This window comes from Camelus ferus, chromosome 22, assembly GCF_009834535.1.
Source record: "Camelus ferus isolate YT-003-E chromosome 22, BCGSAC_Cfer_1.0, whole genome shotgun sequence".
Classification (NCBI taxonomy): domain Eukaryota; kingdom Metazoa; phylum Chordata; class Mammalia; order Artiodactyla; family Camelidae; genus Camelus; species Camelus ferus.
Window position 1 is genome coordinate 21,124,497 of NC_045717.1, and position 15,496 is coordinate 21,139,992.

At 53.6% G+C, this 15,496-nt stretch overlaps 3 protein-coding genes across 7 annotated transcripts in view; 2 read left to right on the plus strand and 1 right to left on the minus strand.

The window, feature by feature from the left end:
• Positions 1–6,331, plus strand: part of CARM1 (coactivator associated arginine methyltransferase 1) — a 37,687-nt gene extending 31,356 nt beyond the window's left edge. The window contains exons 9-16 of one of the 2 annotated variants that reach the window (XM_032465659.1): positions 3,107–3,192; positions 3,377–3,466; positions 3,947–4,084; positions 4,174–4,263; positions 4,340–4,452; positions 4,605–4,682; positions 4,908–4,976; positions 5,103–6,331. In XM_032465659.1, the coding sequence (XP_032321550.1) occupies positions 3,107–3,192; positions 3,377–3,466; positions 3,947–4,084; positions 4,174–4,263; positions 4,340–4,452; positions 4,605–4,682; positions 4,908–4,976; positions 5,103–5,245 (807 nt within the window). In that variant the 3' untranslated portion in view covers positions 5,246–6,331. The remainder of the gene's footprint in view (positions 1–3,106; positions 3,193–3,376; positions 3,467–3,946; positions 4,085–4,173; positions 4,264–4,339; positions 4,453–4,604; positions 4,683–4,907; positions 4,977–5,102) is intronic. The other variant, XM_032465660.1, reaches the window with a different exon arrangement.
• On the minus strand, positions 5,728–11,563 carry YIPF2 (Yip1 domain family member 2). 4 transcript variants are annotated; one of them, XM_032465662.1, is made up of 11 exons: positions 11,552–11,563; positions 10,925–10,930; positions 10,719–10,774; positions 10,166–10,317; positions 10,003–10,083; positions 8,914–9,001; positions 7,534–7,650; positions 7,283–7,449; positions 7,022–7,204; positions 6,807–6,934; positions 5,731–6,712 (listed from the first exon to the last, which is right to left on the minus strand). In XM_032465662.1, the coding sequence occupies exons 3-10, from the start codon at positions 10,747–10,749 to the stop codon at positions 6,824–6,826; spliced, it is 930 nt and encodes a 309-aa protein (XP_032321553.1). In that variant the 5' UTR covers positions 10,750–10,774; positions 10,925–10,930; positions 11,552–11,563; the 3' UTR covers positions 5,731–6,712; positions 6,807–6,823. The 4 variants fall into 4 exon arrangements, with proteins under 4 accessions (XP_014415059.1, XP_032321553.1, XP_006185071.1 ...); XM_006185009.3 differs by lacking the exon at positions 11,552–11,563 and having other exon boundaries at positions 10,925–11,026; XM_014559573.2 differs by lacking the exons at positions 10,925–10,930; positions 11,552–11,563 and having other exon boundaries at positions 5,728–6,712; positions 10,719–10,918.
• Positions 11,059–12,851, plus strand: TIMM29 (translocase of inner mitochondrial membrane 29). The gene is made up of 2 exons (XM_032465663.1): positions 11,059–11,255; positions 11,331–12,851. Exons 1-2 carry the CDS (start codon positions 11,162–11,164, stop codon positions 11,930–11,932), a joined length of 696 nt encoding a protein of 231 aa, XP_032321554.1. The 5' UTR covers positions 11,059–11,161; the 3' UTR covers positions 11,933–12,851.
• Positions 12,852–15,496: the final 2,645 nt, after the last annotated feature.

Here is a 15,496-nt window from a genome sequence, read left to right on the forward strand (position 1 = left end):
ATCATTGAGATTTTAGAACTGATGTATAGACCCATGGTTCAAAAACCAAAAGAGGATAAAAGTGAAAAGCATCCCCAGTTCTGTCTCCCGCTACACAGTTCTCTTTCCTGTAGGCAGACAGCCTTTGCTGTGTACCTTTCTAGAAGCCTTATGCTTAAATGTGCATTTACAAATATCTACGTGTATTTTTTAAACTTTTCTTCTCTCGAAGTAAGCATAATCAATATATTGTTCTGTCTCACCGTCTCTGTGCTCAGAGAACATACACTGCATGATTTCAGTCCTTTGAAATCTGTTGAGGGTTGCTTTATGCCCAGTATGTGGTTTATATTCCATGTGTGCTTGAGAAAAATGTATACTAATCACTTGAGTACATTGTTATGTTAATGTAACTTAGGTGACATTTATTTACAGTCTTCTCTGACTCTACTGGTTTTTTTTCTGCTTTTCCTATAGCTGATTGTAGATTTATTTTTCCATTTAGTTCTGATAGTTTTTGCCTTGTATTTTTTGACATTATGTTACTAGATGCGTACCGTTTTAGGATTATTTTTATATCTTCCTGTTGGATTGAGCCTTTTGTCCCTAGCAAAAGTGTCTATTTTTTATCTCTAGTAGTACTTCTTTCCTTAAAGTCTGTTTTTTTCTGATAGCATTTTATCTCCTTTAGCTTTTCTTCAGTTAATCTTTGTGTGATGCATATTTTTCCATCCTTCTACTTTCAGCCTTTTTATGACCTTACTACTTAAGGTTTATCTCATGTAAACAGCATATATTTGGATTTTGTTTTTTAACCAGATTGACAGTTTTTTATCTTTTAATTAGAATATGTAGACCATTTATGTTTAATGTAATTACTGGTCTTTATGGCTATAAGTCTAGCATCTTGCTATTTTTCTATTTATCCTGAGTGTTGTTTCCTTTTAACTCTGTTCTTTCCATCTTCTGTTTTACTGAAGTATGTATTACTGGCTTCCCCCTCTCGATTGTCTTTCACTAGTTCCGTGAGGCTCTAGGGCAGCATCTCTTTAAACAGTACCTCCGCCCCGTTTTCTTTCTTCCTTTGGGATTCTGATTATGTGCACATTAGACCTTTTCACCACGTCTCAGATGATTCTTATACTCTTTTCTGTATGTTTTGTCCTTTTTCCTCCCAATTGCATAATTTTCATGTTTTCTCCTGATCTCTTAATTCCAATCCTCTTTGCTATGTCTAATCAGAATTTTTTTTTTGAAAAAAATGTTTTGCGATGAGAACTCTTAGGATTTACTCTACCAACTTTCATATATAATACACAGCAGGGTTAATTACATTCATCAGGTTGTACATTACATCCCTAGTATTTATAACTAGAAGTTTGTAGTACTTCTTGACTGCCTTCATTCAATACCCACCTCCAATTTTCTAATTCTTAATTTCAGTTCTAGAATTTCATTTTGCTTTTTTTTTTTTTCAGTTCTCTGTGAAATCTTTTCACCTTTTTTCTTGAACATACTAATTATAAGTCTCGGATCACTTTTAGTATCTGGATAAGCGCTAAGTGTATTTCTGTTCTTTATTCTTGGTTTTGGCTCTTGGGTCCTGTTTCTTGGTGTGCCTGGTCATTGAATACCAGGATGAAAAATTATAGAGGCCCTGAATGTTGTTTTTCTTTCCAGGGATTTGTGTTTCTTCAGGCAATTAGCCATAAGGACAGATCACGTTGGTCCAATGAGGCATTTGAGATATTTGGAGGCTGCATTTCAGACTCTGCTTGGCTGGTGTATTTCCTGGCTTCCCTGTAAGGCAGTGGTTCTCAAACATTTTGGTCTCAGGACCCCTTTACATTCTTGAACATGTAGGATCCCAAAGAACTTTTGTTCATGTGCGTTATATTGATTGATACACCATCAATATCTATTGGTATTAAAAACTAAACCCAAGAAATTTAAAAATATACATTTACAGGTAATTTAAAGATAATAAACCCATTACATTTTAACATAAATATTTTTAAAAAGAAAACTATTTTCCAAAACTTTTCAGCAAGAATAGCATCATTTTTAATTTGCAAATCTCTTGAACGTCTAGCTTAATAGAAGACAGTTGGATTCCTGTAATATCACAGGTGAATAAATAAACGAAAAGGGCAGAAAACATCTCATGTTACTGTGAAACTAGTTTTGACCTTGAGGGTGTTCTGGAAAGGACCACATTTTGAGAACCGCTGCTTTAGGGCATAGTCTTCAGCGGTACCAGCCTCCCAGCACCAGTGTGCTGCTGAACCTTCTTTAGTTTTTTAATCGCATAGAAGTGGCTTTCTGCTTGGTTTCCCTAACTCCCATCCCACGTGCAGCTCAGGAACTGGCAAATGGCACGTGTAGAACGTCCGCCTTGTATTTCCACATCTCCCTTTTCTTTAGCATTTTGGCCCCTTGGTCCTAGCTGCCTTCCTGATAACCCTGAGCCCCCATTTTGCTTTCCCCACCCAGGGAGGCCGCTGAAAGGCCCCACCCCAGGAGCAAAGACACAGGCCAAAAAGCATCTCCCTCCAGGATCTTGGCCCCAAAGCTGTGGATGCTGTGGTTGCTCTCCAGGGCTTTCAAACAACTGGGTTTTCCCCCTTTATTTCTATTCAGCTTGTGTAGTTTTTGGCAGGAGCGTTAGTCTGATGCAAAATCTCCATCATAGCTGGGAGTGGACGTCAGCACAGTGTTCTCTAAGTTGCTTTTTTTGTGAACTTGCTTAACAATTTGTCTTGGAGATCTTTCCCCATCTGTTCATAAACATCCTCTTCTTCTTCTTTTTTTTTTTTCATATACAGTCTTTTATTGATGGACCATTGTTGGTTTAATTTGACGGTTTCCCATGTGTCACTACTATAGGCAATCTGTAATTACGTGTGTAAGTTTGTACGTGCACACATTTATCCGTAGGTTAAAACCCAGAAGTGGAACCGCCAAGTCTTCAATGCAGATGAGTGGTTGTCATTTTGAGAGCTGCCACCTAATTGCCTTTAGCTGAATGCCTAGAGGCCATGGCCAGACTTGAGGAAGAGGGGCAGGGCTCTCCCCTTCCTTGCTGCCTCCCTGGCTGAAGCCAGCTCACAGCTGTGATCTCTCCCAGGACACATTTGACATCCGGATCCTAATGGCCAAGTCTGTCAAGTACACGGTGAACTTCTTAGAAGCCAAAGAAGGAGATTTGCACAGGTACCTGCACCCACGCCCTGTCCCCCTGAACCTGACTCCGCCAAGTGTGGGGCTGCAGCTGGTTCCCTCAGGCAGCGCCACAGGGAGGGTGGGCAGGGACCCAACACGCTACACCGGACACCCCTCTTCTGTCCTGGCAGCCCCTATTCAGCTCCCCTTGCAATCACTGCCCTTTGCCTTCCAGGATAGAAATCCCATTCAAATTCCACATGCTGCATTCTGGGCTGGTTCATGGTCTGGCCTTCTGGTTTGACGTTGCTTTCATCGGCTCCATGTGAGTGCAGCAGGGCATGTAGCCCCTGCCCCCAGGCCCCAAAGGTTGCCTACGGTTGAGGCTCCTGGGTCTGGCTGGCTTAGATGACAAACTGGGGGCTGGGAGGGCAGGACACGACTCCTCCAGGCTCCACTGTCCCTTCCAAAAGGCAGTGGGAGCTGGCCTTCAAGCAGGAGACTCTTGGGGGGGGGGTTATCTCCCGTGTTCTGAGTGACTATTCTTCATGGACCTGATCTGTGTCTTTTAGCATGTATGTCAGGGTGAGTGGGTGCCCATGGCTGTGGTGCTGCGTGTGTGTGTGTGTGGGGGGGGTGCATTCAGGTGTGTGCCTGAGACTTTCTGGGCAGCCAGCCTGTCTTGGCTCCAGGGCCCCAGGGGTCCGCCCGGGGGGGGGAGGGGGCAGATGCCTGGGGAGAGCTCAAGGTGCACATGCTGGGGGCCCCAGCCCAGTCAAGTGGATGCCTGTCCCTGCTTTGGCAGAATGACTGTGTGGCTGTCCACGGCCCCGACGGAGCCCCTGACGCACTGGTACCAGGTCCGGTGCCTGTTCCAGTCACCGCTGTTCGCCAAGGCCGGGGACACGCTCTCAGGGACATGTCTGCTTATTGCCAACAAAAGGTGTGAGCTGCCACCTGGGGCTGGGGGAGGCAGGGGTCTGTCCATCCCTGCAGCCAGCTCAGGGCAGCCGCTCCCTGCCTTCTCTGCAGACAGAGCTACGACATCAGTATTGTGGCCCAGGTAGACCAGACGGGCTCCAAATCCAGTAACCTCCTGGACCTAAAAAACCCTTTCTTCAGGTAGGATGGGCCTGTGGCCTGTGCAGGGGCACGATCCTGGCCCACAGCCCTGCCCACAGGTCTGTCTCTGCTGCAGATACACAGGCACGACGCCCTCGCCCCCGCCCGGCTCCCACTACACGTCCCCCTCGGAGAACATGTGGAACACCGGCAGCACATACAACCTCAGCAGCGGGATGGCCGTGGCTGGTGAGCTGGCCCCATGCGGGCGGGGTGGGTGGCGGGGCCACCTCCTGGTCACCCCTGACAGTGCTCCCTGGGCAAACGCTGGTGGCCCAGGCCCCTCCAACCCCTGCACAGGACACTGTCCCCTGCCCCTGACATCCCCCTCCCTGGCACAGGGATGCCGACCGCCTACGACCTGAGCAGTGTTATCGCTGGTGGGTCCAGTGTGGGCCACAACAACCTGATCCCTTTAGGTGAGTGCAGGCGGGCGGCGCGGTGGGGCTCGGTCCTTCTCCAGCACCACCTCTTCCTCTTCCGGGGGCTGAGGACCTCCGTTCCCTTCCTCTCTGCCTCGCTCTGCCGTCGCCGTGCCCTCCTCCCCACGCCTGAGTCTGAGCGCCCACCACGCCGGGCAGGCTGGGCAGGCTGGGGGCGGTGACGCCGTCTCCCTTCCTTCCTTCCTCCCTCTTGCTGCGCAGCCAACACGGGGATTGTCAATCACACCCACTCTCGGATGGGCTCCATAATGAGCACGGGGATTGTCCAAGGTAACGGCGGGCGGATGGAGCAGGGTCCCGGGGTGTGCGCCGCCGCGCTCTCTCTCTCTGATTCTGCCTGGGTCTGGGCGGGCGAGGGCAGAGCCGGCCCCTCAGTGCCCGCGCCTCGCCCCGCAGGGTCCTCTGGCGCTCAGGGCAGCAGCGGTGGCGGCTCCAGTGCCCACTACGCGGTCAACAGCCAGTTCACCATGGGCGGCCCTGCCATCTCGATGGCCTCGCCCATGTCCATCCCGACCAACACCATGCACTACGGGAGCTAGGCCCCCCCGGTGGGGACGGACTGACAGCACCAGGAAACCAAATGAAGACCCTACCCACCCCACCCCTCCACCCAGGCGGCTCTCACCCCTGTGCTGGAGAAGCCCAAACACCCGGTCACAGCCCTCTTTGCTATGGGAACTTGAACACTTTTTTACACAACGTTGCCGCCGCCGCCCCCACCCCACTGCCCTCCCCCCAGTCTTGGCCCTGAGCGTGTCGCTGCCGTATTTTACACACGATCATGTCGTGGGAGCCCTGTTGCCCCCTCCTGCCCTCTCCACCCTGACCTGGGTTTGACATCTTCTGTACCAGGCGTGTCTGAGCCTGACAGCTGCAGGCCTGGCCTGAGGGAGGTGGGCAGCTGCTGCCCCGCCCATCCCCTGGGCCGCCCCCATTGCCTGTCTCCAGTGGGCAGGCCCTCTGGGCTGGGTGGGGCCTCCCCTTCAACTACCAGGCCTTCGTCACAATGGGCGTGACATGCTGCTTTTTTTAATTTTATTTTTTTACAAAAAGAACCAGTGTCAATCCACAGACCCTCTGAGAAATCAGGCCGGCCGGGCCGAGCCAGCAGCCCCTCTCCCCCACTCAGAGGCTCAGTGGTGAGGGGAGGCCCTGCCGAGTCTTCAGGATGGGGTGGGGCCGGGCCTCTGGAGCCCCTCGGCCCCCTCCCACCAAAGGGTTCACCTCACACTTGAATGTACAACCCACCGGGCTGTCGGGAAGGCCCTCCGTCCTCGGCCCCTGCCTCTTGCTGCTGTCCTGTCCCTGAGCCCCTGCAGGGCCCCCTCCCCAACCCGCACCAAGAGCTAGAACAGGTGGCCCCATGGGCCCTGGGCCTGGAGGGAAGGGTCACCGTCAGCCACTTGGGGCAGACGCAGAAACCTCAAGGGTCTGTCATGAAAGGCGTCCTTTCTCCTCGTAGCTAATGTTAGGCCTGTGTATCCCCTTCAGTATTTGTAGATGCTCCAGTCCCTACTACCATGATGGCATTTTGGTCCCTCCCCAGCCTGGGAAAGAAGGGGCCTTGCAGGGACCTCTCCAAAAAAAAAAAAAAAAAGGAAAAGGAAAAAAACAAAAAAACAAAATAAACAAGGAAATGTATGTTTCAGCACAGGCAATTTTCTTCCGCTCCCCATTTCTAACACCCCAGACTCGGACGTGGCGGAGCTCAGGCTAGGCCCAGGGCCCACTAACTCCGGAAAGAGCAGGCCCAGCCGAGGCTGGGGTGGCCCCTTTGCCACCCGCCCTGGCAGACGGCCCATGGGGTGATGGCCGCCCCGGAAGCTCCCTGTGCTGCCCCTCTCCTGCCTTTATATAAATTCTCTGAATCACCTTTGCATAGAAAATAAAAGTGTTTGCTTTGTAAGAAAAGTCTGGAAAGTAGCAGGATGATCTTGAGGTTTCAGGGGAGACTTCAATCACCATCTCGGGGGCAGGACAGGCAGAGGCGTCCCCTCACGTTGGGCCTGAAAGAGAGAAACTCCTAGGAGTGGCCCCATGACTTCTAATCTTGGAGGGGGACGGAGACCCCCTTAGCCACAGCTGGAAACACTTCCTCACCTGTGGCTCCAGCCATCCTAGGTTGCCATGGACCTTGGCAGCGTGGGTGGCAGGGTGTTTGGGGGCTGAGACGTGGCCTGGTGGGGAGGCGCCACGTGCTCCAGAGGCAGCGGCTGGAAGAAGTAAAACTGAACAGAGACCCCTGAAGTCAGCGTCTGAGCCAGAGAGCCAGCCCCTGACCCCGAGGCCCAGCCCAGGACCCCCCGGACTCCTACCTTACAGCCCATGGCCAGGAGGGCGTGGAGCAGCACCACGGTGGAGAGCAGCACTGTGGCCGCCAGCCTAGTGTCCTCACGGACCACGGGCCACAGGGTGAACACCAGGCCAGCGGCTGACAGGGCCAGGGCCAGGGCCCCGAAGAGCCACTGCAACCATGGGACAGGAATCAGCCACAGGACCTGGGTGCGACACAGGCAGCTGGCTACCAGGCCATCTCCGCGGTCCCCGGGGCCCACCCGTCCCCGGGCCCCACTCACCACGGTGGGGATGAAGACAAAGAGGGAGTAGCCGTAGACGCACACAGTCTCCAGGAAGGTATAAGGCCCCACACGCTCCCGGACGCCCCTGCGCCACCGCAGGAAGCCCCACAGCGCCAGCGGCACCAGCCACGCGTAGCAGTAGATGGTGATGCCGGCCACGGTCACTGTCGGGCAAAGCAGGGCATCACCCCCAGGGCCCCACAGCACCCCCAGCCCCGCCAGGCACCAGGCCTTGCCTGCTTGCCTACCTTTGTGGAACTGGGGGCTGTAGTGGATGGACGGGTCCCTCCTCTGGGCCAGCACCAGGGTCAGGTTGCCGGTGATGGCCAAGACAAAGGCCAGTGTGGCACATATCCAGAAGGGACCTGCGGGCGGTGTGTGGTCAGGGTCCCAGGGCGGGAGCTCCTAGGACAGGTGTCTTGTCCCATCTTGTCCCAGCTGCTTCCCAAGCCCCAGGCCGCCTCCACCCCCAGCGCTCCATTGACCCAACTCATCAAGCTGGCATCACACCAGTGACCACCTGGTGGCTGAATCCAGAGCTGGTGCTCAGACCTCATCTTTCTTGGCCTCTCAACAGCCTTTGTTATAGCTGAAACCCCCTCCTTCTGGAAACGCTCTCCATGTGGTTCCCGAACTTTCTGCTCTTGCTTTTGTCTCAACAGCAGCAGCTCGACCTTTATTAACACCCAGATTCTTAAACGGTGGGGAGCCAGCCGGGGCCCCCTTAGCCCTCTCCCTGTGGTCACCCTTTGTGTGATTTTGTCCCACTTCTGAGTCTTCTGCCACCTCTGTGCTGACGACCCCCAATGTCTCAGGTCCGGGCCTCTGCCATGAGCCTGGGGTTTAACTTCAACGTTTCCATGTGGGCGTCTCCCACCCTACCCCACCCCGTCTCTCCCCTAGAATCAACCTGGGTTGTCCCTTTAATAAGTAGTGGCTCCCTCCTTGCAGTGCAGACAGAACACTCGGGAGCATCCTTGTCTCTTGTGCCCCCAGCCCACAACTAGTGTGTCAGCAAATCCTGTGGGCTCCATCTATGATACATGCCAGACTTCAACCACGCCTCTCTCCCCTCCAAGGCCAGGCCCCATCATCCTGTGCCTGGGCCATGGCAGCTACCTCCTCCCTAGTCTCCCAGCTTCTGCCCTCACCCACTACAGGCCCGAGCACCTCAGGGCTCTCAACTAGCGTCCCTTCTCACGAAAGTATTAGAGGCCTGTGTGGTCTGTCCTGTCACCTCTGGCCTCCAGGCAGCTCAGTGCTGTCCAGTGACAGTGCTGCCCCGCAGTTCAGGTGTGTTTCTGCCACAGGGTTTTGGGCGCTTCCATAGTGTTCTTCCCCTAGGGCTCCCCGCCCCAACCCCACACCAACCAGCTCATTCCCTCCCCTCCTCAGCAGGGCCCCCCATGACCAACCCATGGCAACTCACCGTCCAAACCCTCTGCCGCTCATCCCAGCCCCATCGCCCTCCACAGCCTTTTTTGGCTCTTTCTCCCTGAATGGAGTGTTAAGTTTCACATTCTCCAGGAGTGATGCTGCTTTGTTCTCAGTTGTGTACCAGGCCCTGGCACTCAGTCCACACTTGCTGAATGAAGAATCGAATGAACTGAACGCACACCCTCACTTACCATACAGGTCTGGCCGATTCCGCAGATGGTGTCGTACAAAGTTGTGGCCGGGCCGCGGCAGCAGCGAGCCTTTGATCCGGTCCAGGACCTGGAGGGGGAAGGCCGGGGCCGAGGATGGAAGCCTGCTTGGGGCTCCTGACCACCCACAAGGGAAAGGGGTCAAGCTTCTTAGATGCTCCTTCCCTGCTGGCCTCCACCTCCTCTCTTCCCCCTCTGCTAGGAAGGACTCCTCCCTCTCTCCCCTCTGGGTTTTTGATGGGCTATTCCCATGGCCTGGAGCCCCTCCCCCTGGCCAGCCCCCACTCAGTATCCCGGTGTCCCACCACTCTGAAGGACGCTTCTGAGCCTGCCACCTTCTTTGCTTCCCCCTCCTCTCAGCTTGGTTGCCCTAGAGTCCCCTTTTTCCTCTCTTCCCCCACCCCAATAAGGACAGTCAACAGTTCCTGGGCATTCATTCTTCCCACATCTCCCAGCACGACCTCTACTCTGCAGCCCTAGTTTACCCTCCCCTCATCTTTCACCCTAGCCTGGGGCCTCTGATCCACGTTCAATGCTCCTCAATCCTCTCGTGCTCTAAACCCTTCCATGACTCCCCAGCACCCTTAGGATAAAACCCAGACTCCTCAACATAGCCCATGAGGCCCTTGGTGATCTGGCTTCTCTCCACCTGTGCCCCACCTCACTCTCCAGACTGAGTGACAGCCTCTGCAGAAGTTTGTGCCTCTTCTCTCACCTTTGGTCCTCTGTGTGTGCTCTTCCCCGGGCCTGGAAAACACTTAGGCTTCGCTCCACTCTGCCTGCCCCAGTCTACCTTCTCCGTTAAGTCTCAGCAAATTCCTCACCTCCTCCAGGAGGCCTTTCCCTAACCCACCATGTCTTGTGGGTCCCCTGTGTTCCCAAGAGTCCCAGTCACGTCATAATCCTTGCAGTGTGCCACGGTGACCTCTACCAGCCCGGGGAGTTCTTGTCCTCCTGCCAGTGTACTGCCAGCACTTGCCCAGGGCCTGGTGCACAGGAAGTGCTCAGTGACAAGTGGCTGAACCCCAAGTGTGACTCCAAACCCCATCCCAACACCTTTCCCAGCATCACCTGTGAGGTGTCCACGTCAAAGAAGCTCTGGTAGTAGCCAAAGGTCCAGAAACCAGGCTGCTGCTTCTCCTCCTGTAGGAGCTGCACAGGGGGCGCTTTCAGTGGGGGGTAGGAGGCGATGGGGGCTAGACAAGAGGCGGGGCACGAGACTTATGGGACTCACCGCGGCCTTGTCACTCTCCACCTCGTCCTCAGCTCCATAGCTGCCACCTGAGTCCATGACCACAGCCACGTGACCCTGGGGGGTCAGCTGATCACTTCTGGTGGTGGCCGCATCTGGGGTCTGAGCCAGCAGATTGGTGGCTTCCTCAAACTCTGTTGAGAAGGAGTACGAGGCACAGGTGTACTTGGGGGGTAAGTGTCAAGACAATTTGGTTTTGCCCACCGCTCATATGGGAGCCAAGACTAACCGTGACCACCTCAGTGTTCCCCCAACGCAGGGCACAGCTTCCTCAATTTTGGAGAGTGGTAAGGAGGTGTGTTCCCTCATTCCTACCACGGGACCGCAATTGAGGGCTGGTTCTGGGACGAGGTACAGGCTCGGGTTAGAGGTCTGAGTTAAGGGCTGGAGCGGGACTCGAGTTAGGGGTGCGTTTCATGCCTGGGGCAAGGCTCACAGCTGACCGAGGTTCGGGTTAGATCTGAGTTGGAACCTGGATGGGAGGTTCTGGCCAGTGTAGGTAAGAGGAGTCGGGCCAGGTCGCGGCTGCACTCACCGTGGAAGGCCAGCTCATCCGCCGCTGCCATGGTCGCTCAGGGGCGTCACTGCATCCTGCTCCGAGGACAGAGGCCAATCAGGCCCACCCGCAACCCCACTAGGCGGCCCTCCTGGAGGCTAGCTCTCAGCCCCGAGCCGGATCCACACCCAGCAGGGCGTGAACTCGCCGTTCCTGCCCCACAGGTGTACCCCCGCCCCCCTCACCTGAGGCTACTTCAACTGGCGTGGCGCGGGCTCTCTGCGCCTGCGCGACCCGCCTACCCGCTACAGACAACCCCCTCGGACCAGACAGCAACATCCGGCGTGGGTCCGTCTTCTATCCCATTCCGATGGGAAACCACTTCCGGCAATGTTGGCGTTTGCCCAGAAGGCACTCGCCGGGCCTTTTATTTCGCACACCTGGCGTTTCTCTTCGGAGAGAGGACACCAAGCCGGAAGAGGATGGCTGCGGCCGCTCTGAAGAGATTTTGGTCCCGAAGCCGGGTAGAGGCGGTTGATGCTGCGGCGGCAAAGCCTGGCGTGTGGGCGCGGTTAGGTGAGTAGCGGCGGGAGGCGACGGGGTGGGTGGCTAAAGCCTTATGCTGCTCCCATCGCGCTTCTCTCCCCTCAGGTGCCTGGTCCCGGGCGCTGCTCCGGGACTACGCCGAGGCCTGCGGGGACGCGGCGGCAGCGGCGCGGGCCCGGCCTGGGCGGGCGGCGGTCTACGTGGGGCTGCTGGGTGGCGCGGCGGCCTGCTGCGCCTTGGCGCCGAGCGAGGCGGCCTTCGAGGAGGCGCTGCTCGACGCGTCGGGGACCCTTCTGCTGCTGGCTCCCACCACACGCAACCGCGACTCGGAAGCGCACGTGCAGCGGCTGCTGTGGCTGCGGGGTCGAGGCTGCCTGCGCCACGTAAGCCTGGGCCTCTTCTCGCTTGTGTACGAGGCGCCCTTCGACGCCCAAACCAGCCTCTACCAGGCCCGTTGCCGCTACTTGCAGCCCCGCTGGATCGACTTCCCGGGTCGGATCCTGGACGTGGGCTTCGTGGGCCGCTGGTGGGTTCTGGGGGCCCGGATGCGCGACTGCGACATCAACGACGACGAGTTCCTCCACCTGCCGGCACATCTGCGCGTCGTCGGGCCGCATCAGCTGCACTCGGAGGCCAACGAGCGGCTCTTCGACGAGAAATACAAGCCTGTGGTGCTCACCGACGATCAGGTGGACCAGGCGCTGTGAGAGGAGCAGATGTTACAGAAGAAGAAGAAGGACCAGCTCGCCCTGAGCCAGGCCGACTCGTTGCTGAAATCAGAGGTCGCGAGATGAAACCTGGTGGGGAACGGGCTCTGAGACCCGACAGAATGTTCGCCTGGGATTGTGCAATTGGTGTGAGCGAGCTTCATGTGCAGAGTGATTGACATAAATTATGTGTGGAGTTCTCTCCCTGGGTTTTCACAGAGTTGGGGGCCTCCCTCTCATCTATTCCTTGTAAGCCAACCGCTAATGCAGCGCCTCCTTGGTCTAGGAGTTGGGGAGAGCAGAGCGATATGCCCTGTAATGTTTATCTGCCATAGCTGGTGATGAGCCTTCTGCATAAATAAGCCTTCCTCTCTGGGCTTCACGGTTTCCGACTGAGGTATCACAGTTACTGGGTGATTTCCAAGCTCTCCTAAGAACTTGAAATGTTGATCCTCTATTTCCACGAGTAACATCTTTTAAAATGTTGGAATAATTGTAGTTGCAGAAACTGGAAAAATAAGAGGCATGCTGGGTAGCCTCCACCCAGCTTCCCCCAAATGGTAATGGTCTATATAAGCAATACAAACCAGGAGATTGACAATCGTATGACTGGATTTTACAGGAAAGTTTTTTGCAAAAACAACCTGCTTTTTACCATATGTGTATTGATAGTGATGTTAAAGTGACTTGGAGGGATAAAGCATTTTCTGACCTAGAAGTCAATATGGAATCTTAGCTTCTGGTGATGTTATACTTCAGTAACCCTAAAAATACACAATCCCATGGAAAGGAATATGTTGGTGTACATAGCTGGGTTATAGAAGTCATATTTTTAAAACTAAAGTATTAGAGGAATGAGGCTACCTCTGTCACCTAGGTGGCCTGTGGCTAGCTAATAAACCAGGAGCTGAAACAACCATCTTTGTTGTGACGTTATGGTTATCTGTTTTGCTCTGAAGTTTTGGTACTTGGACCTTCCATTCATACTGTGGGGTGAGTTGGACACATGGTAATTTTTATATCCTTATTTTGGGGGCAGGGGAACATTTTATGTTAGTATCTCCATTTTACAAAGGAAAAAGGGAAAATACATTATTTTTCCAAAGCTGCAGCAGAATCATGATTCAAACTGTAATTTCCAACGCTGTGACTTAATCCTGAAACTCATCTATCAAAGTACTGTCTTTGACCCTAACAACATCCTGGCAGAAATTAAATACTGCTATCACTGGCCACAGATGAGACATACATACATACATACGTACATACATAATGCAATGAAAATAAAAGACAACTGATAGTAAATTATGGTCCTATACTGTTACCTGCTGAAGGCTCTGGACCTAAATCTCTGTTCAAGAGAGATTAACCAACTGCAGGGAAAGGTTTATGATGCACTGGCATCACAATGAGACTTGTTCCTCGCCGTGATCAGAAGTATTAAAAGTGAACTGCACATTGTCATTGAGTCAGTTATTAAGTACCACTTCTGACTTGCAGCTGGGGGGTGGGGGGTGTGCGTGTGCTTGCAAGCGCACACACACACAAGGGAATATTACTCAGCCTTAAAAAAGAATGAAATAATACCATTTGCAGCAACATGTTTGGACCTAGAGATTATCATACTAAGTGAAGTAAATCAAAGATAAATATATGATACCATTCACATGTGGAATCTTAAAAAAGGATACAAATGAACTTACAAAACAGAAGCAGACTCACAGACATAGAAAACAAACTTGTGGTTACCAAATTTCTTATCTGTAAACAGGAGTGGAATCTGCTCAGGGTTGTTAGGAAAATCAGAAGCCACCAGAAAGCACTTGGTACCCAGCAGGCACTTGAACTGCATGGTGTGGCTGAGCAGGGAAGATGCCAGAGCTACATCCATGCCCTGTTCCACCTGGGCAGTGAAGGGACCAGGGCTACTCAGTCTCACCTGCCGCCCAGCAGGCTGCCCCAGGCCAGTGCTCAGTAAAGGGAGGCCCGACAGAGCCTGGAGCCAAAAGACACCTGACTCTAATATGAACATTCTCCAGTTTTCTCTTTTCCTTAAAATTTATCATGAATGAGCTTTAATCGTTTCTAAGCCAGTCTGGGAGTTGGCCTCCAGGTCTGTTCTCAGTGCCGGCTGCTGTACTGAGAGCGGCCAGCAGAGGGCGGCAGAGGCTTGGCTCAGAGAAGCCGGCTCGCTCTTTCCGGCTCCTCCCGGCTCTGCCCGGATGGGAATCGCTGAACCCAGCTTGCTTTTGTTCGGTGAAGTGGAGGCAGTGCAGTCAGCACACCTCTCTGTTTACTGCTCTTTAGAGATGACAAGTAGATGGTGGCCGACGCCAGGGCTGCACAGCGAGGCCACCTCCATCCCTGGAACTTGCATCTACCTTGTGAGCGGAGACCGTTCCTTCCAGCAGGGAGGGGCAGGATTGCCCGGTTGACCCTGGAAGCTTGTGAATTCCCTAGTTTTCTGGAAGTTGTGTGGAGGTCCCCAAGGTACTAGGACCTGGACTAGGGCACAGGATTCAAGGAGGCAGGCAGACTTGGGGTTGAGCAAGTGCAGAGTCTGTCGCTGAGAGGAAGCACCTCCTTAAGTCCTGGGCCCTGGGCCCCTCACCTGGCCCTGCAGCTGTCCGGCCCGTCACATCACCCGATGTGCATGGTGGGCTTTTCCAGACTTGCTCTGCCCTGACGGCATTAGCTCATCTTAAACTGATGCCAGTCCATGATCACATCTCCCTGATGGTCTCAAAATGTCTTTGGACACTTTCATTTGTTTGAGTCCAGCTCCAAACCAGATCCACACATTGTATTTGGTGACTATGTCTTTTAATTCCCTTTTAAATCTAGAGAAGTTCCCACACACACATACCTTTGACCTGTTTCAAAAATGGCTTCAGTCATCTCGAAGTGTGTCCCCCCTCCTGGATTTGCCAGCTTGCTGTGTCATCCAGTTTGTTCCTCATCCCCCGCAGATCTTGTGATCAGCTCTTAACTCAGAATCAACTCAACACTGGCTCCCCCTGGGGAGTATTAACCCTCTAGACCATTAAGTCAATTCCTGGGCTGGGTCCCGGGCAACCATAGGTTTTTAATCTCCCTAGGTGATGCCAATAACCAACCAAGTCTGAGAACCACTACTCAAGAGGTTGATTAAAATCACCTTCAACTGTTCCAGCAGGTTCCTGCCCAGTGGGTGCTCGGACTTACCACCGCGGCACACAGAGAGGCACAACATGTCTGGTTGTCCCGCTGCCCAAGACTGGCCCCTTCCCTGTTAGGTTTCCTGTCGGCTTTCCATCCAATGGTTTTATCATTTTTGATCAACACTTGACTCAATCATATTATCAGGGGCCGAAAAAATGGAGCCTGGTGCTTCAGTTCTTGCAATCTTACTTGGAGCTGATGAGACAGGCATCCTACGGATGCTGTCATTGCTGCATATAACCCACCAGCTGGAGTTTCTGGAGAACTCACTGCCATTTATGTGAGAAGCCCCGGATGTGCCCTTCTGAGGTTTCCCGGAGGGCGGCTTCAATGGTGCTGCAGACCTGAACGGAACGGCTGATA